The 24480-nt window shown below is 42.8% G+C and overlaps 1 protein-coding gene across 4 annotated transcripts in view; it reads left to right on the top strand.

The window, feature by feature from the left end:
- snx9b (sorting nexin 9b) overlaps positions 1 to 24480 on the top strand; it is a 179085-nt gene that overhangs the window by 87050 nt on the left and 67555 nt on the right. For all 4 annotated transcript variants that reach the window (XM_038808277.1, XM_038808302.1, XM_038808283.1 and 1 more), the window contains 5 exons: positions 2860 to 3007; positions 5242 to 5326; positions 11727 to 11852; positions 16868 to 16985; positions 23905 to 24035. In XM_038808277.1, coding sequence (XP_038664205.1) covers positions 2860 to 3007; positions 5242 to 5326; positions 11727 to 11852; positions 16868 to 16985; positions 23905 to 24035 — 608 coding nt within the window. The remainder of the gene's footprint in view (positions 1 to 2859; positions 3008 to 5241; positions 5327 to 11726; positions 11853 to 16867; positions 16986 to 23904; positions 24036 to 24480) is intronic.

The following is a 24480-nucleotide window of genomic DNA, read 5'->3' as shown; positions in this document are numbered from 1 at the left end:
GGTTACGCCCAGCTTCCAAATCAAGATTATTGAACCATGGCAGCCAATTTCCGAACTCAGTGAGGAAACACTTACCAGAGACCAGGTCCGGTGGTATTGCCCGTTCGGTCCTCTCTCCTTTCAAACCCAACCAGCAAGACAGCAAGCTCTGTAGCAGGATCTTAACATGGATGCAGGCTTCCGCTGGGGAAAATGCTCTTTCAAGTGCTTGGCATGCCTCCATCCCCTCCATAAAACTACCCTGCAACTCTTGGAAGTGAGCCCTGACGATCTGCGCCGCAGAGCTGTCATTTTCAGCCGGGGCAACATTTCAGGCCAGCAGCCATCATCCGATGCACACAGCACCGCTGAAGCGAGAACCTGCTCAATAGCAACTCCACTACTGAAAGCAGAGCCCCAACCCAGCCCACTCTAGCTGCCATGGACAAACACTGACCAAACACTTCTCAGGACAAAGCACAAGCCGTACAACCCAAGAAAAGACAAATACGAAATGTGCAGTAGGATGAAAAGACCGAGTAAAAGATGAGCAGAGCCAAAACGCAGCTGCTCCTGCACTCGCATCACGTGACACCCCCGCCTCCCCGGTAACCATTGTTGATTGTTGCACAGCACATTATGCCCAATGACCTAAGTATCTCTAGTAGTTACAATGCATCTCCAACCGATGCAGGAAAACTTTAAGTATCGCAAGGCTTTTGCAATATTGTATTCTCTGCTGATGCATGCAATAACTCAATAGTGCAGTGAGTGTTGGTTGTATACGATAGTGGTAACGTGCCAGCACCACAGCTTACATTTTAATCAATTGGCACTGATTTAATCAAGCATTCTGATCCCTGTGGCCCTGTTTGGGATTATCTGATTTAACTCCCAGAAGCTAAATAGCTTGGCCAATTTGATTTGAGTAGTGTCAATAGACTGTAAGGTTCTTGAGTTTCATCCTAGAGGTTTATGCCACCTACAAAATTCAGTTGATTTGATTTATTGGTTAAATCATTGGTCATTATGTTACAGAGGAAGGCCATTTGACCCATCAAATCTATGCCAGCCCTCTACAGAGCAGCCCAGTCATTCCAATTCCACAGATCTATCCCCGTAGCTCTGCAAGTTTATTTTTCTCAACTGCCAATCCAATTACCTTTTGAAGTCATTTACCATCTTCAGTTTCACCATCCTCATAGGCAGTGAGTTCCATGTTTTTTGTCTAAAATCTCTCAGCGACAGGCCTTTTGTTCTTACAACCATTCTAAAGTTTGAACAGAACTCTCATATTATTGTAGGATAATCTCAGCATGTTTGGCAACATTTGAAAGGAGAGAAAAGAACTAACGTTTGGAGTCCCTTTGACAAAGGGTCATCTGGACTCGAAACATTAGCTCTTTTCCATTCTCACAGTTGCTGCCAGACCTGCTGAGATTTTGAAGCATTTCCTCTTTTTGTTTCAGATTCCAGTATCTGCAGTAATTTGCTTTTATCTCTCATTATTGTATTGAATTTTCATTTTTTTGGCATTTTCTAAAGACTTGAATTCAATCGTAAATTAATCAAACTTTTGAAAATTTGAAGTTGCATTTTCTGGTTTTATGTTTTGTTTCATTTGTAATAGTGTATGGGCTCCTCCCCTCTATTTGTTTCCTGTTTATTCCCTTATTTCACCTTTCTTTCTTTTTTGCTATTACAATTTTGATCCATGGAAGAATACTGGACCTGTGACTTTAAGGAAGTGGCTTGTGCCTTTAATTCCAACAGCAGGATCCAGAAGGCTGTGTTGTTTTAGGCTGGTGATTGCAGATTGGCTGACATCAGTGCTGACTCAATTTGATGACTTGGCTGATGGCCAGTTAATGAGCCAAAAAGGCTGTGTTCTGCCCTGCAATCGGCGGTGATTGGAAATGTTTCCCCTGAATGCCAAGGCTGGTCTTTGCGTTTCATCTTGGTTTTAAAGCCTGAATGGAGGAATTCCAACTCTCAAAAGATCTGATGAATGCTCTCTAAAAAGCCAGTGTTGGACCTCCTTTCTCTCCCTAGTAAGACTGGATGTTATTTTATTGAAATTACACAGGATTGAGTTTAAAACTCGGGCTGGAGGGGAGCATGGTGGCACAATGGTTAGCACTGCTGCCTTACACCGCTGAGGATCTGGGTTTGATTGCAGTCCCGGGTCACTGTCCGTGTGAAATTTGCACGTTCTCCCTGTGTCTGTGTGGGTCTCACCCCCACAACCCAAAAAGATGTTTCAGGGTAGGATCATTCAACGTGCTGGGAGGAAAGCCTGTTGCAAATAACTCATCATCAAAAGCAGGGATTTTTATCCTTTTAATGTTAATCCTTATTATTTCTGCCCCTTTCCACCCCTCTGTTTGTCTGATGTGTGTGTGTGTGTGTTAGAGGGTGCGACAGTTAAAGGGGAGGGTAGTAGGTTTGTTTGACGTTATTCCATTGAAATTACTGTATAAATAAACAGTATTTGTGTTTCAACTTACAAACCTAGTGACTGTAATTATTGGACAGCCAAGGACCAAAGATTTTGGGAATTCTTATAAAAATGTATTGGTTAATTCACTTGTGTTGAGATTCTGGAGCCTGTGGGGCTGGAATTAACTGCACACTCGCCTGGGTGTCACAGCAATATTTGAAATTGCATTTGTTTAATTTAAATCCTTTGGGGTTTTTGCTCAATGATCCATGAACATGACAAGAAAACCATAATAATGTTTCTGACAGCCTGTTTGCTTACGCAAGGTTGTACACAATTCCTATATTCTTAAAATTGGTGCTCATGTAAAACTCCATTTGTAGCGAACATTTGTATAACTCCTGTTTCTTTGCATTAATATTAGATTTGCTATTGTGTAGGTGCTGCAGAGGATGATGAATGGGACGATGATTGGGATGAGTCCAGACCGTCTCCAAATATTCTTCCTCGTGCAGAGTCTGATTCAGCGGAGGCTGGTTTGACTCGTGGTGCTCCACGTAACAGTTCTGTGAAAATGTCACTCAATAGGTAAATAGCAGATGTATGCTTAATGTTCTTCTTGCAAAGTCTTGCAAAATGAATAGTTGTTCAAGTAATTTGTGGTGAAATAGATGCGTAATATTAAAAGTTTCTTAAGCTTTCGGCCCTATGTGTAGAATGCTATCTTGTATGTTGGTGTAATATGTTCGCCAATAATTAAGAATAAAATTCCCTTTTCTTTTAAATCATAAACCTAGCAATGAAATTTCAGATGCGGCTTTGAAACCTGCTGTTTAATTGGGGCAATAGAGGCGTTGTTACTTTTCTTTGTTCAAAAGGTATAATCCCATAAAACCGTGTAAGAAAAACTGTTTAGATTGTTTTCTTCATAAAAATACTGCATTTTGTGATGGCACAGTATTCTGAATTTACAACAAAGCCGGGAACATAGGAATAGGAGTGTGGCATTCAGCCCTTTTTTTCTATTTCACCTTTCAGTTAGCTTTGGGAAATCTGTAACAACTCCTTTTTACCTGCCTTGATCCCATATCCCTAAACACACCTGCCTAACGCAAATCCACAAACTTAGATTTGGAATTTACAATTGACTGAGGTTTATCAGTTTTTTTGTAGAAGAGAGTTCCAACCTTTGCTTAAGAAAGATATCAAAGTTGAATAACCTAGCTCTTATTATAAGGTTTATCCCCTCCCCCCCCCCCTATATTATATGTATCTTTATCTACCATATTGTGTCCTTTAAATAATATGCATCTTCATTCGTGTCAGGTTTATGCAACTTGACTCTCTAATAGCCAGTATCGTTTTGTTGAATCTGCTACACACCCTTCCGGCAACCATATCTCCATCCTGAGCTGTGAGGCCCAAAACCGAATGCAGCGCTGAAGAAGTAAAGCTCTAGACAAGTGAAGGAATTTCCCCCTGTTGTAATCTCGCCCTCACAAGATAAAGGCCAAAATTCCATCCCCCTTTATGATTGTAATTCTCTTGATTCTGTTATATGATGCACAAGCATATCTGGCGAATGCACTTTCTGGTGCAATTCTCTAAGACTGTTTTCTGAAGAGCATAATTTGTTAATTAGGAGTAGCCTGCACATTGCTACACTCGATTTACTTAATTTTCATTGGCAAATTTTGATTCTTACTAAAGTAGATTTTTTGCAATTATTGTTCTCTAGAAAGCATCCATCGGATAAGATTTTCTTTGACATATAAGTGCTGGAATATGGGATGAGGATAGGTGCTTGATAGCCGGCACAAACAAAATGGGTCAAAGGGCCTCTTTTTGTATTATAAAACTCTATGACTCAAGTGTGTTTTTATACTCCTGTCTTTGATGGTGTTCTAACGTTATAAACTGCTTTTCAGCCTCTAATTGTAGAAAGTGAAAATTTACGTCTTATGTAATTGCAAGTGCAGGTATTCAGTTGAGTACCATATTTGCAAGCAGACCAAGAACATGTCAAAGGCTTTTTTTTCTTAATATAGATTGTGCACTTTTAAATAACCACTGCATCATTGTACAAACAGTGCGCATGTGACTGTGGTCCCTGGAATGTCCTTGTCAATATTTCTAGTTATTTAAGCATTTTAAAGAAAGATTTTCATTCTTAGAATGCCTTTTGATAAAAGAACAGTTTGGAGAATTGAAGTTTCACAACCTATTCGGTGTTTGTCACCTGATAATGCTTTGTTTATTCAGATAGCATTCTAAATTAACCTTTAGATTATTTTGCGCAAGCAGAATTAATCAATAGTTGGAGACGGTCAGCTATTTTGGTGCCTCAGCAATTGTTGTTTAAACTCTGTCTCAATAACTCCACTGAGTAAGCTTCTTTCATTAGATCAGTTTTAAATATTAAAGAGGAACTGAAAGGAAGAATTTGCATTTCTGGAGCATTTTCTCATATGGCCCAAGAGCCAGTAGATTGATTTTGAAATTTAGTCACAATTGTTAGGCAGGAAAATATAGCAGTTAATTCCTGCATATCAAATCACCAAAAATTACAATTTAATGATTTTTTTTGACTGAAGAAGGAATGTTGGTCAGGAAGATCCCTGCTTTACTTCAGGTAGCTTAATTTTGTGGGGTTGGCACTCCTTATTATAAATATTTCTAATAGCTGGAATAGCTTAGCCCCATTGTTCCTTCATTGTCATAGATGCAAACTGTTTACAAGAAAATGTGCAAAAATACCCTGTTGGTTGTGATTAACTGGAAGGTCTTGTAACAGCATACTCATCATTTTTTTTTAAATATAGGTTTCCAACCTTTTCCAAACATGGGCCTGAAGTCTATCTACTTTCAAAGCAACTAGTAAAATTGACAGAGAAGATTACAATCCATGTATGTTACACTGGTAATTGGGAAACAATAATGATCGGAAATTATAGAAATGTTGTTAAGTTTACTGAGAAGACAGTTAAAATAATTGAAACATGTATTCTGTACCTGAAAGTATGATAAAGTGAGTGGTCCACTTGGTACATGGAAAGTAATTGAAGAAACTGAAGACGTGATGATATGGTCTATACTTTGATACACAATGACTCATTTTGCTGGTGTCAAAGGTAATGTGTCAGTGTCGCTCAGTTGGTTGCGCTCTTGCCTCAGAATCAGAAGGTGACTTTAGAGATCTGAGCATAAAAATGTATGCTGTTGCTGAGGGACTGTTCCATTGCCAAGGATGCCATTTTTGGGTTGAGACCTAAAAGATCCCTTGTCACTATTTTGAAGAAGAGCCGGGGAGTTCTCCACAATACTCTGGTTAATGTTTCATCTTGCAATCATCATCATAAAAGCAGATTATTTGGATAAATGCACATTGCTGTTCGTGGATCCTTGCTTTATGTAGATTGGCCTGCCCCCTGCCTCCTACATTACGACAATTACCACACTTAGAAAGTCCTTGATTGCATGTAAAACATGATGTAACATCCTGAAGGGTTATGAAAGACATAATAGTACAAATGTGTTTCTTCACATGAAGCTGAATCATTCATTTTTGTAACCTATGCTTTACTAGCACTTGGTAGACGAGGCTAAAACATCAGCTTCAGCCAGATGTGCTGAGTGTGCTCAGTTGCCTCCTGAAGACCCCAGCATGCCAGTTTTCAGCCAATTTGATTCACTCCACGTGGTGAAGAAATGGTTGGAGTTACTTGATGTGACAAAAGCTTTGGGCTCTGACAACATTCCAGCTGTAATATGGAAGACTTGTGTTGCAGAACTAGCATATCCCACCCCTGATTAAGCTGTTCCAGTACAGCTTATTACAATGATGAGATTTGGGTCTGTGTCTTTACATTTAGGGTAAATAAGAGGGGGGGAGTTAGGGTTGATGAAATCTTGATGTGTCATTCTTTCGGCTGCTAACTGCAGGCTGGAATTTGTCCTTGAATATTATCGGTCTCTTTGGAGATCATAACAAGCTACAACGCTGGCATCTAAACGACAATGTGGAAATTTGCTCAGGTATGTCCACACAAATCAGGGCAAGTTAAGCCTGGCCAATAGCCCCCATCATCTCCTCTCAATCAGGACAAGTAATGGAAATGCTATTACACTGCAAAATCCTGCTCACCGATACTCAGTTTGAATTCTGTCAGGGGAGCATGGCCCCTGACCAGATTATAGTCTTGGTTCAAACACAGACAAAAGAACTGATTCCAGAGGTGAGTTAAAAATGACTGCCCTTGACATCAAGACAGCATTTTATTGAATGTGTCACCAATAAACTCTAACCAAACTGAACTCAATATGGCTCTGGGGAAATTCTCCACTGGTTGGAATTATACCTAGGACGAAGGAAGGTTACTGTGGTTGTTGCTGGCCAGTTATCTCTGCCCCAGAACATTTTTGCAGGAATTCCTCAGGGTAGTGTCGTAGGTACAACCTTCTTCAGCTGCTTCATCAATGACTTTGCCTCCATCATAAGTCATATTAGAGAGTGTTTGTTAATAATTGCAGTGTTCAGTTTCATTCACAGCTCCTCCAATACTGAAGTAATTTGCGTCTGCATGCATCAACCATATTCAGATTGGGGCTGACTGACATTTGTGCCGCACAAATACCAGGCAATATTCATCTCCAAAAAGAAACAATCTGACTGCCTCCCCATGGCATTCAATGACGTTACTGATACTGAAGCAACCACATCGTTGGGGTTGCCATTGACCAGAAACTGAACTGGACCAGCCGCATAAAGTCCAGGCTAAAAGAGCAGGTCAGAGGCTGGGAATTTTACAGCCAGTAACTCGCCACCTGATTCCCCAAAAGCTCTCCACTTTTCCAGGGATTTGGAAGATGGTGTTGCCGCGTGGTGATGGATTGATTACATTTCCTCCAAACCTGGGGAAAGACTGATGTTGCCCAGAAAAGCATCTAATTGGCACTTCATTTGGTGGGCCTTACAGAAGGTGGGTGTTGTGGAGCTCTCCCTTGCTCTGTATCTGGCAGACAAGGTGCCTGTCGCCAACATTTAATTCCACCCTGTGGCTTCTGTTAATGGCCTTTTTTCTGAATTGAAAAAAATTACAACTGCAATGGATTTTAAGCAAATATGGAGACAGGGAAAGGTGGGGGTGGAAAGAAAAAAGTGGAATGTTGGTGATAGGCTGGAAGGCAACAGAGATTAAATGTTTCAAGGAATGATGGTGCTAGCCAAAAGTGGATACTAATAAACCAAAATAAATAAGAGATGCACCTAAACGAGCTGGAAATGACAAAAGGCAGAATTATTACCAGCAACTGCTGTTTTAAAAAATGGGAGAAGTTATAATCTGTAACCTCCATTTGAGTCCACAATGCTGGAAAGTGCCTGATCAAAAAGAGGTTCCTTGAGCTTGCATGGAGTTTCTTCATTAGAAGGGGGCAGAGGTCAAGAGTGGGATTGGGGCAAAGTCACTTCTCTCTGCTTATTAAATCTAATCTATTTTCTCCTTATGGCATGCAGAACATAATTGTCTTTCAATTTGCTTTTTTATTTTCCCTTGAGTTTATTACTACTTTGTACACATGGGTATTCTTTTTTGATCATTTTATATTCATCATTTGCAATTTTGTTTTTAATGATCCTGTTTCTAGCTCATTACCCATTGTGGTGAAGTACTCACGCTCTAATAACCCTCAATTCAAAAATCTTCCTTTTCTATCCTTTCCAGTGAGAATCCACAATCTCTCTTTCCCCATTTTTCCCCAGAGTCTATTGGCTTTCTTTCACAGGCCTCTGTTTTTCAAACCTCAAAGATTAACTTTCCTTTTGTGGAGTATGTTTGGGAAGGCAAAATTAATTAGTTGAAATCCAGCTTGGACATCCCAGGTGTGCCACATTGCAGGGCGGTACCCTTTCGTTTGATTTGTTTGAACGGGCAGAAAGAGAAAGCTGCCTGCAGTTGCAGTTGGAGCCTGGGAGCAGCATTGACTAGCAGAGAGATCAATCTGCCAGGGGGCTGTAAACTAAAAATAAAGGGCCGTCAGACAGTAAGGATATTTTATGATGTGGAGTCAATAAGGAAGAGTGACGTGTGGCCCCAATTCTGGATTAGTAATCCTGAGGCCCAGGCTAATGCTCTGGGGACTTGTGTTCCAAACCCACCATAGCAGCTGGTGAAATTTAAATTTGGTCAACAAAATCGGGAATTTAAAGCTAGGTTCAGTAATAGTAATCATGAAACTTGTTGATTATCGTAAAAACCCATCTGGTTCACTAATGTCCTTCATTACCTGGTCTTAACTGACCTATGAAATGGACTAGCATTCCATTCATATCAAAGGCAGTTAGGGATGATCGACAAATGCTGGCCTTGTCAGTGACGCCCACATCACATGAAAGAATACATTTTTTAAATGCTTGAGCTGGGTGTGTCCACAATCATGGGGTGCTTAAGATGAGTTTGCCTAAAGGTAGGTTAGTGGGAGGACTCTACAAAATCTTACACCTTGCAGAATAACAAGAACACTGAGCAGAATCGGTCATTTCCTCAGAACTGTGACACACCTTGGTTTGGTCCCACGAAAAGTGAAGGATTCTTCAATATCCCATAAAGTATAGGGAACTTTTGGGTGGAAATAAAAGTAGAACAGGAAGAGGCCTGTTGAAAATTTTTGGTTTAAAATATAATTGTTTGTGAAATTTATAGTGTTATGTTAGTAGTACGTGTCTTGTTTGACTTTTGTATATTAAAACTTTTTGTTTAATCCGAGAAACCATATGGTGTAATTCTTTGAGTTAATAACCAGGAGTTTGAATTTTTTTTTAAAGTTACCGCTCTCCCTTGAGATCATAAACAAAAAAAGACAGACAAAAGAATAGTACGGAAAAGATTTAAAAAAAACAAAACAGAAGAGCAAAACATTGCAAATCAGTTGTGTTTGGAAATCGGTTTATTGATTCTTCAAGTCAATGACTGAATGTACACTTTTAAACACCTACCATGCCAACTATTTCTGACCCATGCAGTATAGAACATAGGAACAAAAATTGGTCAGTCATCCCCCCCCACAAGCCTGTTCTGTCATTCAGTTAGACAATGGTTGATCCATATATTAACTCCCATCCAGGTGCCTTGGCACCATTTCCTTTAGCCCCATACCTATCAAAAATCCACAGTATCTTGATAATATAAAACTTGAGTATTACTGAAAAGTGAGACATGTTGCTGAAGTCTTTTGTCTTTCACTCATTAGGACAAATCCAAGAATGCCAAATTTCAAACAATCACATCAGTTTATACCACATGCGAGAAAGGGATCTAATTGACTGGCAAGTCAACTCTGGCTGAGGCATTGTCATCGAGAAAGCCAAGGGAGAATATAGATTCCCCATGCTTCTGGATAATTCAAATAAAGCTCAAGGCTTGAATGTTATTCCGTTTGTTTGAAAAGCACGCATCCCTGCATATGAATGCATGTTGTTTCTAGCAAGTGTAAATGCGCCCGCCGTGTTACAAGCTTTATTGATTATCTTCGATTGGTTGTTAGTGTAGCTATTAGCACACTCCGGATTGTTCAGCAAATATTGCCTACTCTTGAAATCAAATCTAACAGAAGACATTTTGTTTTGGGTTTTACAAGCATGGGCTGGCTGAGTATGGTCTATGTCCTCTGTTTATTATTAATTGCCAGAGGAGCATATTGTTTGATTCAATCAGCCAATTGCCCTAATAATTGCTTTCTGTCACTAACAAAAGAATATGAATGCAAGATTAGCACAAAGAAAACTGCCAAAACAAATCATAAGATCTTAAATCCTTGACAAAAACTTCCTGCTGAGGTGAGACCCAGCAATTTCATGAATTACATAGGTCTCCAAGCTTGATGCAGGACCATAAATCATGTCATTGCCAGCATCCCCTATAATAGAGGTTCCTAAGCTTCACTTGTTGGACATCCCTTTCTAAATCGGTATACTACTGCCAACGCATTTTTTTTCCAATTAAGGGCCAATTTAGCGTGACCAATCCACCTACCCTGCACATCGTTGGGTTGTGGGGGTGAGTCTCACGCAGACACTGGGAAAATGAGCACGCTCCACACAGACAGTGACCCAGGGCCGGGATTGAACCCGGGTCTTTGATGCTATGAGATAGCAGTGCTAACCACTGTGTCATCGGGCCACCCACCAACAGATATTTTTAAGAGGCTGGGTCTGTTGTCTCTGAAAAAAGGCTTAGGGCTGACCTAATGGAGGTATTTAAAATTATGAAACGTTTTGACAGAGTTGTAAGAATGTGCAACTTGCTATCACCATATGAGGGAGAAGGGCATAGAGCAGGGGTGGGCAAACTTTTCCGTGCAAGGGCCACATTCAGAAATTCACAATATTAAAGGGCCGCATAGTATATTAAGTAAAATAATTACTTCACCGGTTATGATTCTGGGCGCCTCATATAGAACATAGAACAGTACAGCACAGAACAGGCCCTTCGGCCCTCGACGTTGTGCCGAGCAATGATCACCCTACTCAAGTCAATGTATCCACCCTATACCAGTAAGTAACCCAACAGCGCCCCCCCCCCAAGTAACCTTAAAAAAAATAATTAAAAATTTTTTTTAAAAACATTTTTTAAAAGAAATTTTTTTTATTTTTTTTTAATGACTTGGTGGGCCGCATAAAGACCTTTGGCGGGCCGTAGTTTGCCCACCCCTGGCATAGAGGGTTATGATGATAGATTGAGATGAGCGAAGACCAGAGGAGGCTCAAATGGAATAGTCAGAACATATGGACAGTATTAGCTACTCCTGTCAAAATTTCAAGATTGTTGTTCCCAATATTGCCAGGTGTGTTGCACAGTAATAGGGCAGGAGGTGGGAATAGTGTAGGTATTCCAGTGTGCAACCTTTATCTTTGACAGGATCTTCCACCTGGAAATCAATCCAGACTGCAGATGGGGTGTCTGCAGTTACTGGAGGTAGGGTCTTATCCCCAAACGCAAGGTGGGGTCTTTGTCTGAGTTGAGCGGGAAGGTTGGATCCAAGGGAAGAGGGAAAACTTAGATTTAACTTGCTGCAAATACCTACCTGGCTCCTGGGAACATGTTGACTGCATCTTTCCCTTGCTAGTCTCTGAAAAATGGGGCAGTGGGGATTTGGGTATGTTGGGACTGTTTGCGATTTTAAAAATTAACAACTCACGCAACCACAACTGGCGCATTTTGGTGGTTTAAATTTGATCCCATTGTCTTTAGCCCAGATCTACATTCCAATATAGTACAGCAACATAAATCCAAATGTTTTGTTATTCTAGAAAGGAGAAATTGGTCCAGTTTGGGAATATCCCACTTCCTCACTGAGTTGTGTGGTGGCTGACCCAAAAAAGGGATCCAAGCTGTATGGATTGAAGAGTTACATCGAATATCAAGTCACACCAAATGTAAGTTTTCAAATTCACAAAACGTAACGCAAATGTAACCTGAAATATGTAAAATTTAGTGCTCTTGGCACCTTTTATTTAATTTGACCCTAAATAAATGTGAACTCTGAGATTTCATGCAGTATAGTTTGAAAGAAGTAGAAAAGAGGAATAAGGTGCAGTGGGCTAAACAGCTGGCTTGTAATGCAGAACAGTGCCAGCAGCACGGTTCAATTCCCGTACTGGCCTCCCCGAACAGGTGCCGGAACGTGGCGACTAGGGGCTTTTCACAGTAACTTCATTGAAGCCTACTTGTGACAATAAGCGATTATTATTATTATGAAGTAGAGAAGGTTGGGCAGTACTAGAGAAGAGTAATTCCATATGGACTAAGAAGGACTACGGGGAATTCAAAGAGAGGATTATAATGCATACTTGTAAATATATAAAGAGCAGTGAATAAGAGCTACAAACTCAAATAGCTGTGTGAGAGTATAATTTAGTGGCAATAATATTAATGTGGATTGAAAATGGTGAGCCCTGGGTGTGTAGTATACAAGGACATGATGTGTTAGAAAAGATCTGACTCTATGGTTGCTGAAGAAAATGGGGATGGAGATAATGGAAGGGCTTGCCATAATTTTTCCGAAGATATGGGAGATGTGCAAGTGGCAAACGTAACACGCTTCGTCAAGAAAGGATATAAGAAAATTCCTACCAACTACCGGCCAGGACGTTTAGCATCAATAATGGAGAAGGTTCTATCATAGAATTTACAGTGCAGAAGGAGGCCATTCAGCCCATCGAGTCTGCACCGGCCCTCATAAAGCACACGTTACCTACGAGGAGAACGTGCAGACTCCACACAGACAGTGACCCAAGCCGGGAATCGAACATAGGACCCTGGAGCTGTGAAGCAACTGTGCTGCCCAATAATTGGGAAATTAAATAAACAGCAGGCACTTGCAGACTGTTGAGTTACTTAAGGATAGCCAGAACTGATTTGTAATTTAATTTTTTGATGAAGTAACAGAAAGTTGATGAAGGGAGTAGAAACTAGAAATGGAAGTAGTTCATTCGGCCATTCGCGCCTGTTCCGCCATTTCATTTAATCAACACTGATCCTCCATTTCAGTGCCATACTCCTGTGCTCTCCCCATACCTCTTGATGTCTTTAGAGTCTAGAAATCTATATATTTCCTTTTTAAATATATTCAGTGACTTGGCCTCCACAGCCTACTGTGGTAAAGAATTCCACAGGTTCACCACCTGAGTGAAGAAGTTTCTCCTCATCTCAGTCCTAAATGGCCTACCCTGTAACCTGAGACTGACCCCTTGTTCTAGGCCCAGAACCAGAGGAAACATCATACCTGAATATACTGTGAGTATTGTCATGGATTTTTAGAAAGTGTTTAACAGAACCATATAAAAGGCTCGTTAACAAAATTGAGGCTCATGGGCTATTTTTATCCAGTTTTTATCCAACTGGCTAAAAATAATTTATTGAGGGTCAGAAAACAGCGAGTCATGGTAAATGGTTATTTTTCCACAGAAGCGTGGCAGACCTTTGTTCCCCAAAGGTCAGTGCTAGGAACATTGCTTCTTTTGGTATACATAAATGAATTGGATCTTGAAACACAGTAGAATTTTGAAATTTGCTGATGATATGAAACTTGCATGAGTGGCAAACAGTGAAGATGATACAAATTGTCTGAAATATAACATAGATAGGCTAGCAGAATTGTCAGGCAAGTGGCAAGTGGAATTTAATGTATAGAAGTGTGACGTGGTGCGTTTTGCAGAAGGAATAGGGAGAGACAATATAAACATAATGGCGCAGTTCTAAAGAGTGTGCAGGACATGGGATGGGGGTGCATGTGCATTGATATTTGAGAGTGCAGGACATATTGAGAGAGTGGTTAGCAAAGCAAATGGATCTTGGACTTCATAACGAGTGGCATTAAGTAAACCTGACGAGAGGGAAGATGTCCAGTTATAGTCACCATGTTTTAGGATGATTATCAGGGTCCTTGAGAGGGTGCAAAGGAGACTTACCAGAATAGTTCCAGGGCTGAGGGATTTTAGTTATAAGGTTAGCTTGGGACATCTGCATTGTTCTTCTTGGGAATATAGAGATTGAGAGGAGATTTACAGAAGTGTACACGATTATGACAAGTTTGCTTCACGACTAAGGGGCACGCATTTAAGTTTTTGGGCAAGAATTGCAGGATGAATGAGAGGAAAAAAATGTTAATAACCTATAACTCACTTCCTATAAGGGTAATCAAAGTGGAAACAGTAACAATTTCAAAAGGAAATTGGATGGACACTTGAAGGAAATTATCCTTCAGGACTATGGGGATTGAGAGGATAAGTGGGTTTGACTGGATTGCTCCTTGGAAAGCTGGAATGGAGTCACAGGGCTAGACAGTGCCGTTCTGTGCCAGAAATGACTCTATGACTCTTAACAATTAAATACTGGATGACAGTGTGTGGGGCTTTCATGAGGAGAAAGAAGATAAAAGGGCAGATGTTGCATATCTGGTGCTTGCATGGAAAGGTGCCTTGGGAAGGGAAGAGGATGCTTGGACTGATTGAGGAATGGACCAGGATGTCGCCAAGGAAAGGCTCCCTTCAGAGCACTGAAAGGGGAGACTTTGAGGGGGTCCTTGAAGCACTTCCTCTGCCCTCCTGGGGCTCACTTGCTGTGTCAAAGCTCCTTGTAGAGTGCTTGTTTCTGGAAAAGTGCAACACCCCCACCGACATCCAGGAATCCCTGGCCCAAGACTGTCCAAAGTGGAAGAAAAGCATCTGGGAAGGAGCTGAACACCTTGAGTATCATCACCAAGAGCATGTTGAAGCCAAGTGTTGACAACGACACGAGCGGTTCGAGACCCGCGCACTCCACCCACCGCTTCTCCAACCACCCTCTGCCCTCCCTGTGATCAAGACGAGGTCACTCATTGGATTCCTCAGTCATCCAAGAACTCATTTTTAGTGTGGAAGCAAGTTAGAGAAGAAAGAGGAATGGCTTGGTCGTGGCAACACACTGAAGGTGACAAATGGTGGAGAATGATCTTTTGAATAGAGTAGTGGGATGATTGGCAAGGGATGCCCTAACGTGGTTCTGGAGGAGAGGAGATGGGGTGATGGTAGAAATATGGAAATGGAAAATACTCAGCTGAGGGTCCTGTCAGCTAAGGTGAGGAGGCATTTGGAATCCTCGATTGAGAAAAAGGATGTCAGAAGTGCAGGTACAATAAGTCGTGTCATCAGAATGGAGACTATCCTGATGTAGAAATTGAGAGAATGGAATGGAATCCTTACAGGAAGTAGGGTGTGAGGAAGTGTAGTCGAGGTACCTTTGGGAGTCCATGGCCTTATGATCAATATTGGTCGATTATCTGTCCCAGAAATGGAGACAGAAGTCCAGGAAGGGCAGAGTCAGAGATGGACTATGTGAAAGTGAGAAGAGTGGAAATGTCAAGGTTGAAGAAGTTTTCCATTTTGGGTTGGAGCAGAAAATGGCACCGATCCAGTCATCAATATACAGCAAAAGGAGCGCGGAAAGAGGCCTAATATGACTGGAACAAGGAATGTTGCACAAAGCCCACAAAAAGACAGGTATAACTGGGACCCACAGAGGTACCCTTAGCAACATCTTTTATTTGGGGGAAGTGGGTGGAATTTCAAGGAAAAGTTGTTCAACGTGAGAAAAGTTCAACCAAGGGGAGGAGGGTAGTGTTGGGACCTTCATTCAAGGACAAAATGGACATCTTTCCACCTATGGTAAAGGATGGACATCCAAGGTGAAAAGGAGATAGTTAGAGCCAGGAAATTGGTCATTTTAAAGTGATGGAGGGCATTGGAGCAGTCACTGATGTAGTTGCGAAGAGACTGGACAAGTGGAGGTCACACAGATCGAGATCGGAAGAAATAGGTTGTGGGGCAGGAACAGGCTTAATATGAAGCATCTACCAGGGCAGTCCTTTTTGTAAATCTTGGGCAAGAGGTAAGAGTGGGTTCTTGTTGCAGCACTTCTCTGTTGTTGGAAAAATATCCAACTTCAGCTCAGCACCTTGACCCGACTGGCTAAACTTCCAGGAGCTTGCTCAGCAGATAATTAATGGAATGAACTTCCAACTCAGTGTGTTGGAAACTGTGGATTGCGCACTAAACTTCTAACCTGATTAATGCTGCCATAGGAAGAGTTGCTTAGATCAGTTGGCTAGACAACTGGTTTATGATGCAGAGCAAGGCAAACAGCGTGGGGTCAATTTCCGTACCGGCTGAGATTATTAATGAAGGCTTTGCCTTCTCAACCTTTCTCCTCGCCTGAGGTGTGGTGATCCTCAGGTTAAATCACCATCAATCAGCTCTCTCCCTCAAAGGGGAAATCAGACTATGGTCATCTGGGACTATGGCGCGTACTTACTGCTTGGAAGCAGTATTCGCTGTGCTGTTCACCTGTGCACAGCTGACTGAGGGTTATTCAGTACGGACAAGTTTTGAGTTACTCAACAACTTTTACTTGTTTTCAATAGTTCAAGAACCGTTTAACATTTATTGAACAGTATTAAATTTGTGAGTGTTTTTCTCTTACAGTGTTATATAGATGAAAGGTTTGTATTGAGCTAAGAACGTTTAGTCTGAAACTGGTTAAAACTAGTGCCGTGTAATTTTAAAAATAAGCTGTTCATAGTATATTACTAGTACATTAATCATAAATCTGTGCATCATAATTAACCAGGGCAGCACGCTGGTGCAGTGGTTAGCACTGTTGCCTCACAGCGTCGGGATCTCGGGTTCGATCCCAGCTCTGGGTCACTGTCTGTGTGGAGTTAGCACATTCCCCTTAATTGGGAAAAAAATTAATTGGGTGCTCTAAATTAAAAAAACTAAATCACAATTAACCAAACTTTTATTGTGGTTTGTACAAATGAAGACGTGTGAAGCTGATGAAATTGGGTATAATTTTTTATAATGCATACAGAGATCTGGTTTGACCTCCTGATTTTTGTGTCTCTCGTAAACAGAGCACTAACCGAGCCGTCAACCACAGATACAAGCATTTTGACTGGTTATATGAACGCCTACTCATCAAGTTTGGTTCGGCTATTCCAATTCCTTCACTTCCAGATAAACAAGTTACAGGTAATTGGAAACATTTTGTCACGTACAATATGGTGGTCAGATGTTCTGCAACAATTCACGAGGCAAGAACTAAAGTTGCTTTTTTAACAATAATTTAAATGATTCCTAATACAGGAATGTTTGGAGATCAACTTGAGGCTTGGTGTAGTACCTGCCGACAAACCATTGCCTTTCTATTTCTCCCTGTACTTAAAGTCTACTACTTGAAAGTACATACATATGGGGAGGCACCTAGTGTAGAACTGGCACATCACATGTTTTGCAGTAGAGTGGAAGAGATGGATAATTGATGGAGAACTAGGAAATAGAAAATGAAGATCAAGTGAATGCACTCTGGCAGGATGTGGCAAATAGTGTTTTCCAGGTCTCTAGGCTTCAGCTTCCTGTTACCTCCAGGCAACTCATTGATTTTATATTCCTCTCTCACTGCCTTTCCACCATGTCTTGGTCTCTTATTCTCTAGGTGTATGGAGCAGATTTCCATGTTTTTTCCCCCAAAAGGTTCCAGTTTGTAGTAGATTTCTCTTCTCCGGATGAGAGCGAGGCAGAGAAGGCACACATGCTTCACGCAACCTGTGGTTCAGTGCAGTATTTTATCTTTTACTGTCACATTGTTGTGACAGTACTTGTCACTCTTGTGTCTCAGCTCTCTCTCTCTTTGGCTCTCTCTCCCGCTCCCTTCCTCTCACTCTCTTTCGCTCTCTTGCGATCCCCTGATGTCCCACTGCCTCTCTCTTGCTTCTCTCTCTGTCACTCTGCCGCCGTGTTACTTGTTTTCCCTGTTACAACCCCCTAAGCTTGTGCACGGTCAATTCCATCCCCACTTGACCCAGGGTCGCATCCCAAATAAAATTAGTAAATAATTCTTACAAAAACATCCAAAGTCTTTGGCCCTTGGCTGTCCAATAACTACAATCACCAGATTTATAAATTTAAACACAATTGATTTTATTAATAACAGTGACTATAATTAAATATGCAGCAAATACAACTATGATCTAATCCCTAACCCTGCCACTTAAACTTGGTCAGACTGGTTTCCTTGGGTTAAACAAAGAGCAAGATAAGTTTAGTGAAACTATTTTTCAAACTAACAAAAACTAGCTAAATCTCAACCACCATTCATACATCTCACACATTCATCTGGGTCCAGATGCACATACAGTACAGATGGCAAAGAAAGAGGATATCCCGATAGGATTTTTACAGTTCATGAAAAATAAAACCGAGTATCCTTATTTGGTCTTGATGTGGTGATTCTATGTTATGCCGTTTTGTTCAGTTGTCTTCCTGGGTGTAGGTGTATGGAGCAGATTTCCACGTTTTTTTTCCCCAAAAGATTCCAGTTTGTAGTAGATTTCTCTTCTCAGGATGAGAGAGAGGCAGAGAAGGCACACATGCTTCACACAACCTGTGGTTCAGGACAGTATTTTATCTTTTGCTGTCACATTGTTGTGACAGTACCATCCTCTCTGCTTGTGACTCTTGCATGCTCAGTATCATCGACAAATTGTGAAATTCAACACCATATTCCAAGATTCAAGTCATTTATATATAGCAAAAAAGCAGTGGGTCAAGCACTGGCCCTTGGGGAACACCACTATTTATCATCCCCAATCATAAAAAAAAATCTACCACAACTCTGTCTTTTATCCTCGAGCCTTTTTTAAATTTATCCAATTGGACATTGAACCTCTGATTCCATGAGCGTCAATTTTATTTACCAGCCTTTTATATGGTGCTTTGTTGAACAGTTTCTGTTTTTTAATACATTTTTTAAAATTGGGTTTTTGAACAAAGTATATTTACCGTTATGTACACGGAATAAGAAATATATATAGAAGAGAAGGGCACACCCAAACATACCAAAACAAAAGTAATAATAAATGATGCGACCATCAATTCACTCGAAGACTTGTGTCGAAGTAAACAGTGGTTTTAATCAGCTTACAACTTTGCCTGCCTGCGACCGGTACAATACTGAAGGCGGGCCCGCAGGTCTACTGCTCTTATACTTCCTAAAAGGGGCGGAGCCATGGGCGGTGCCCGTACATGCTCCAACATCTCCCCCTGTGGGTGAAACCACATAATGGCCCATAGATGAAGCCCACAGTGTACTGGTGAATTAACATTTTTATTTATACATTCACCACATTGTTGTGACAGTACCATCCTCTCTGCTTGTGACTCTTGCATGCTCAGTATCATTGACAAATTGTGAAATTCAATTGTGAAATTCCTGTGCCCTCCTTCCGGCTGTCATTCCCCTGCCTCCTCCAACCCCCCTCCATCTCCCTGGTTCTCCTCTCTTGTTCCCTGTCTCTCTCACTCTCTCTCTCTCTCTCTCTCTCTCTCTCCTCTCTCTCTCTCTCTCTCTCTCTCTCTCTCTCTCTCTCTCTTTCCCCCCCCCCCCCCCCCCCCCCCAACCCCCTCCTGTGATTCGTCTTTCTTTCCTCTTAGGTTTAGCTGCCCTTCCCGGTCTATCCCTCCCTCTCATGCTTTGGCTACTTTCCCCTGAGTCTTGGCTACCTGGCTATTCTTTGCTTGTTTGTTGGCCACAAACAGGTCCTGGAACAATTGGGTGAATGGCTCCTACGTTCTGTGGAAGCTGTCGTCTGACGAATTTGATTTTCTCCATTTGGAGAGATTCCGAGAGGTCGGACAGCCAGTCTGCAGCTCTGGGCGGTGCTGCTGACCGCCAGCCAAACAGGATTCTACGGCGGGCCATCAGGAAAGCAAGGGTGTCATCCCTCCTCTGCAGGAAAGATCTGGCTGGTCTGAAACCCCGAAGACCACTACTTTGGGCATTGCCTCGAAGAAGGCTGTCCAGTACCCCGCAAGTCTGGGACAAGAACAGAACGTGGGCGTGGTTGGCCGGGCCTTCTTGGCACCGTTCACATCTATCCTGCACCTCCGGGAAGAACCTACTCATACGGGTTCTTGTTAAGTGGGCTCTATGTACCACTTTTAGCTGCGTCAGGCTGAGCCTTGTGCACGTGGAGGTGGTGTTGACCCAGTGCAGTGCTTCGCTACAGAGTCCCCACCCTATTTCAATCCCCAGGTCCACCTCCAATTTCTTTCTAGTTGTGTCCAGTACGGTGTCGGCCCTCTCTACCAGTCGGTCATACATGCCGCTACAGTTTCCTTTATCTAGTATGCTTGTGTCCAGTAACTCTTCTAGTAATGTCAGGCGTGGCGGTTATGGGTATGTCCTTGTCTCATTTCATAGGAAGTTTTTGAGTTGTAATTACCTTAGCTCGTTCCCCCTGGCTAGCTGGAATTTCTCTGTCAGTTCGTCCAGTGTTGCGATCCTGCCGTCCGTGTATAGGTCCCAGACTGTCAGTGTCCCACCATCCTGCCCCCACCTTTTTGAAGGTGGCGCAGTCAGTGCTGGTGTGAACCTATGGTTGTTGCAGACGGGAGCTTTGTCCTACATTTTGGTCAGGCCAAATTGCTGCCGTGGTTGGTTCCAGGGTTGGAGGGTGGCTTTCACCACCGGGCTGCTGGAGTGTTTTTTGGGTGGGGATGGGAGTGCTGCCGTGGTGAGGGCCCGGAGGGAGGTCCCATGCAGGAGGCCTCTTCCGCAAGCACCCACCTTGATCCATCCACTTATTCGCTCGGCCCCCCCACCTGCCCGTCCTGCAGGTCCTTTTTTACTTCCTCTGTCAGACTGGTGAGGTTCCATTTGTGGATCCCTTTCCAGTCATGGGCTATTTGGATCTCCAAGTAGTGGAACTTGTGTCGGGCTTGTTTAAATGGCAGTGCCGTTAGTGCTGCCCCCCCCCCCCCCCCCCCCCCCCTACTTGTGAGTGTACTGGGGAGATCTTGCTTTCGCCAATGTTGTGTTTGTAGCCCGAGAAGGAGCAAAACTCTTTCAGGGTCGCAATGTTTCTGGCCATGCTGCTTTGTGGGTCCGAAATGTAGAGGAGCAGATCATCTGCATATAATGAGACTGCTCTCTGCCGCCCCTTCGGATTCCCCTCCAGCTTTTTGCTGCTCTGAGCGCGATTGCTAGTGGTTCGATCGCTAGAGCGAACAGCAGTGGGGACAGTGGGCATCCTTGTCTGGTGCCCCTGTGCAGCTGGAAGTATCGGGATTTGGTGTTGTTGGTCCGTACGCTCGCTATGGGAGCGTTGTATAGGAGCTTTACCCAGGAGGTGAGCCCTGTTCCAAGCCCGAACTGCTCCAGTACTGCTATGAGGTAGGCGTTTTCTTCCTCTGGTGTTCTCTCCCCGGAGGGAGTCATTATCATTATCAGGAGGCGCCTGATGTTCGAGGTAAGCTGTCTACCTTTGACAAAGCCCATCTGGTCCTCTGCGACCACCTCTGGTAGACAATCTTCTAGCCTTTTGGCTCGAATTTTGGCCAGTATTTTGGCATCTGTGTTCAGGAGTGAGATGGGTCTATATGACCCACATTCCATTGGGTCTTTATCTTTCTTGGGTATCAGCGAGATTGAGGCCTGTGCTAGCGTAGGTGGCAGTGTGCCCCTAGATAGCGAGTCACTGGTGCGGGGCCAGTGCGGTCGCAGATTTTTTGTACAAGTCCTCCGGGAACCCGTCTGGTCCCGGTGCCTTCCCCGCCTGCATGTGCAATGCTGTCCATGATCTCTCCCAGTGCTCATGGTGCTTCCAGGCCCCGTTTTCCGCCCTTCTCCACGACTGGAATGTCCAGTCCATCAAGGAACCGTTTCATCTCGGACTCCCCCATTGGGGGCTCTGATGTGTATAGCTCTTGGTAGAAGGCATTGAAGGTTTGTTGATCTTTTCTGGTTCTGTTGAACAGTTTCTTAAAACCCATTTCGACGACATCCATCACATTGCTTTCATCAACCTTTTCTGTTACTTCATCAAAACTTTCAATGAGGTTAGTTATATATGTTAAGCAAAAATGATCGAATAAAAAAGAGAAAAAACACATTAGCAAGAAAAGCATGAAACAAGATGGGGGCAGAGGTTATGATCTAAAACTTTTGGACGTGAGTCCAGAAGGTTGCAGAATGCTGCGTCGAAAAATAATCGGCTGTTCCTTGAGCTTTTATTGGGCTTTCGTGGAGCATACTGTAGCAGGTCAAAGAGAGAGAGGTCAATGTGGTAGCAAGGTGAAGATTTTAAATGACAAACGATTGACTGGAAGCTCGGGGTCATGCTTGTGGACCAGTTTTGTTTTGGATGAGCTTGTAAAGCACTGTGATGCATTGAACTGTATAGACCCTGCTTTGAATTTCAGTTGCTCACAGCTGGGGCAGCGATTGGAATGTAACATTGATCTCATCAGTCCGAGTATTAGGAGGCAGACTGAGAAACCCTGCCATGTCGCTGGCCCATACGCCTGACTTTGGAGTCTCCGAGTCCCTCCATCCCAGCAAAATCTGTCTCCCTACCTTCCAGGACCTCCGACATGACGTCCACGAATCCCTGCCAGAATCCTCTCAACTTCGGACATGCCCAGAACATATGCACATGATTCGCCAGGCTTCCCCACAGCGTTCGCACTACCTTCCACTTCCTCAAAAAACCTACTCATCCGGGCCACAGTCATATGAGCCCAATGAACCACCTTAAACTGGATTAGGCTAAGCCTGACACACGGCGAGGATGAATTGACTCCCCTCAAGGCATTTTCCCATATTCCAACTTCCAACTCCCCTCCCAACTCTTCCTCCCACTTCCTCTTCACCTCCCCGATTGGGACCCCCTCCCACTCCATTAATTCCTTGTATATGTCCGAGACCCTCCCATCCCCAACTCCCGTTTTTGACATCAGCTTATCGTATAGTTCCCTCGGGGAGGCGAGGAAAGCCCGGAACCTGCCTCCGAACAAAGTCCCGTATCTGCAGGTACCAAAATCCGTTCCCACCCGGCAACTTAAATTCCTCCAATACCTCCAGACTCGGGAAACCCTCCTCGATGAAGAGATCCCCAAATCTCTCAATCCCTGCCCGTTGCCACCTCCTAAAGCCCCCCTCCAGCCCCCCTGGAGCAAAACGTTGGTTATCACAAATCTGTGACCACACTGATGCCCCCTCCAGTGCCATGTGCTGACTCAATTGCCCCCACACCCTCCGAGCTGCCTCCACCATCGGGCTTGTGGAGCATAAATTCTTCTTCATGTGTTGTGAGATGTTTTAGACTCTCCCAAGAGGGCCGATGTAAACTTGGTTTAAAGTCCCATCTGAAAGGCAGCATCTCTGACAGTGCAGCACTCCCTCAGTATCGACCCTCTGACAGTGCAGCACTCCCTCAGCATTGTTCACATTTCCAGAGTGATTACGTTCTGCATGTAGCACAGTGGTTAATACTGTTGCTTTACAGCGCCAGGGTCCCAGATTCGATTCTGGCTTGGGTTACTGTCTGTGCGGAGTTTTCTCCGTGTCTGCTTGGGTTTCCTCCGGGTGCTCCGGTTTCCTCCCACAAATCCCGAAAGACATGCTTGTTCGGTGGATTGGACATTCTGAATTCTCCATGTGTGCCTGATCAGTTGCCGGAATGTGGCGACTCGGGGTTTTCACAGTAACTTCATTGCAGTTTTAATTTGAGCCTCTTTGTGACACTAATAAAAATTATTATTATTATTATCATCTTGAGTTTTGAAAGTCTTAGAGACTATAGGAATTGGAGTTCCACAGGTATGCGGTAATGGGAATATAAAAGATTGGAGAGTTTTCAATTCTGAATATGAAAAATTGATTCATTTCTGCTGAAATAGGTTTACACTGGAATAGAATTGTGTAGCCTGAGGAATAATAAAAGCAATTTCTACCAAATAATCATTACATTCACCCAGTGTGCTTTCATTGTTGGGAAGAATTTAAACTGTCATTTTGTATTGACCTGTACTTTCTGAGCTTTTATACTGTGAAACTGGCTTTGAAATCTGACATTATTAAGATGTATTCAATTGGTTTAATCTGATAAAGGGCGCTTTGAAGAGGAATTCATCAAGATGAGGATGGAGAGGTTGCAGGGTTGGATGAACAGAATGTGTCATCATCCTGTCGTTTCAAACAGTGAGGTGTTTCAGCTCTTCATCACTTACCGGGACGAAAAGGTAGGAAAAATAAGACAACTAAACAGTTAGCAGTGAACAGGAGGCATCTTCTTGAAGTAAAGATGAACAGAAAATGGTTGAGGATTATTCCAAAACCTTTTGTCATCTTCACCACTGTATCTTGATGCTGTGATAATTTACGCATGATCTCCAATCAGTTATTTGTTTAAATAGCTCAGTGGCTGCCTTGTGTAACTAGACGTTTGCAGCCATTCCCCTGCTTATTTTTGGAGGGATGAGGTGAAAAGATAATTTGGAGATATGGTCCTGCTGGGCTTGAGGTGAGGGAGTGCTCGACTTGATTTGCGCATCATTGTGAATAAAAAGCACTGTAGAGAGCCTGCTCTTCATGTTGCCACACCACACAGATATAAGAGGATATATTTGGAGACTACAGAACATCTGAATAAAATAGCGTTGTATTTGTGCAAACATTCCACCTTCT

Source organism: Scyliorhinus canicula, chromosome 1 (genome assembly GCF_902713615.1).
Source record: "Scyliorhinus canicula chromosome 1, sScyCan1.1, whole genome shotgun sequence".
NCBI lineage: Eukaryota > Metazoa > Chordata > Chondrichthyes > Carcharhiniformes > Scyliorhinidae > Scyliorhinus > Scyliorhinus canicula.
The sequence above is the reverse complement of the archived record's forward strand: the minus strand, read 5'-3'. Positions and strand labels throughout refer to the sequence as shown.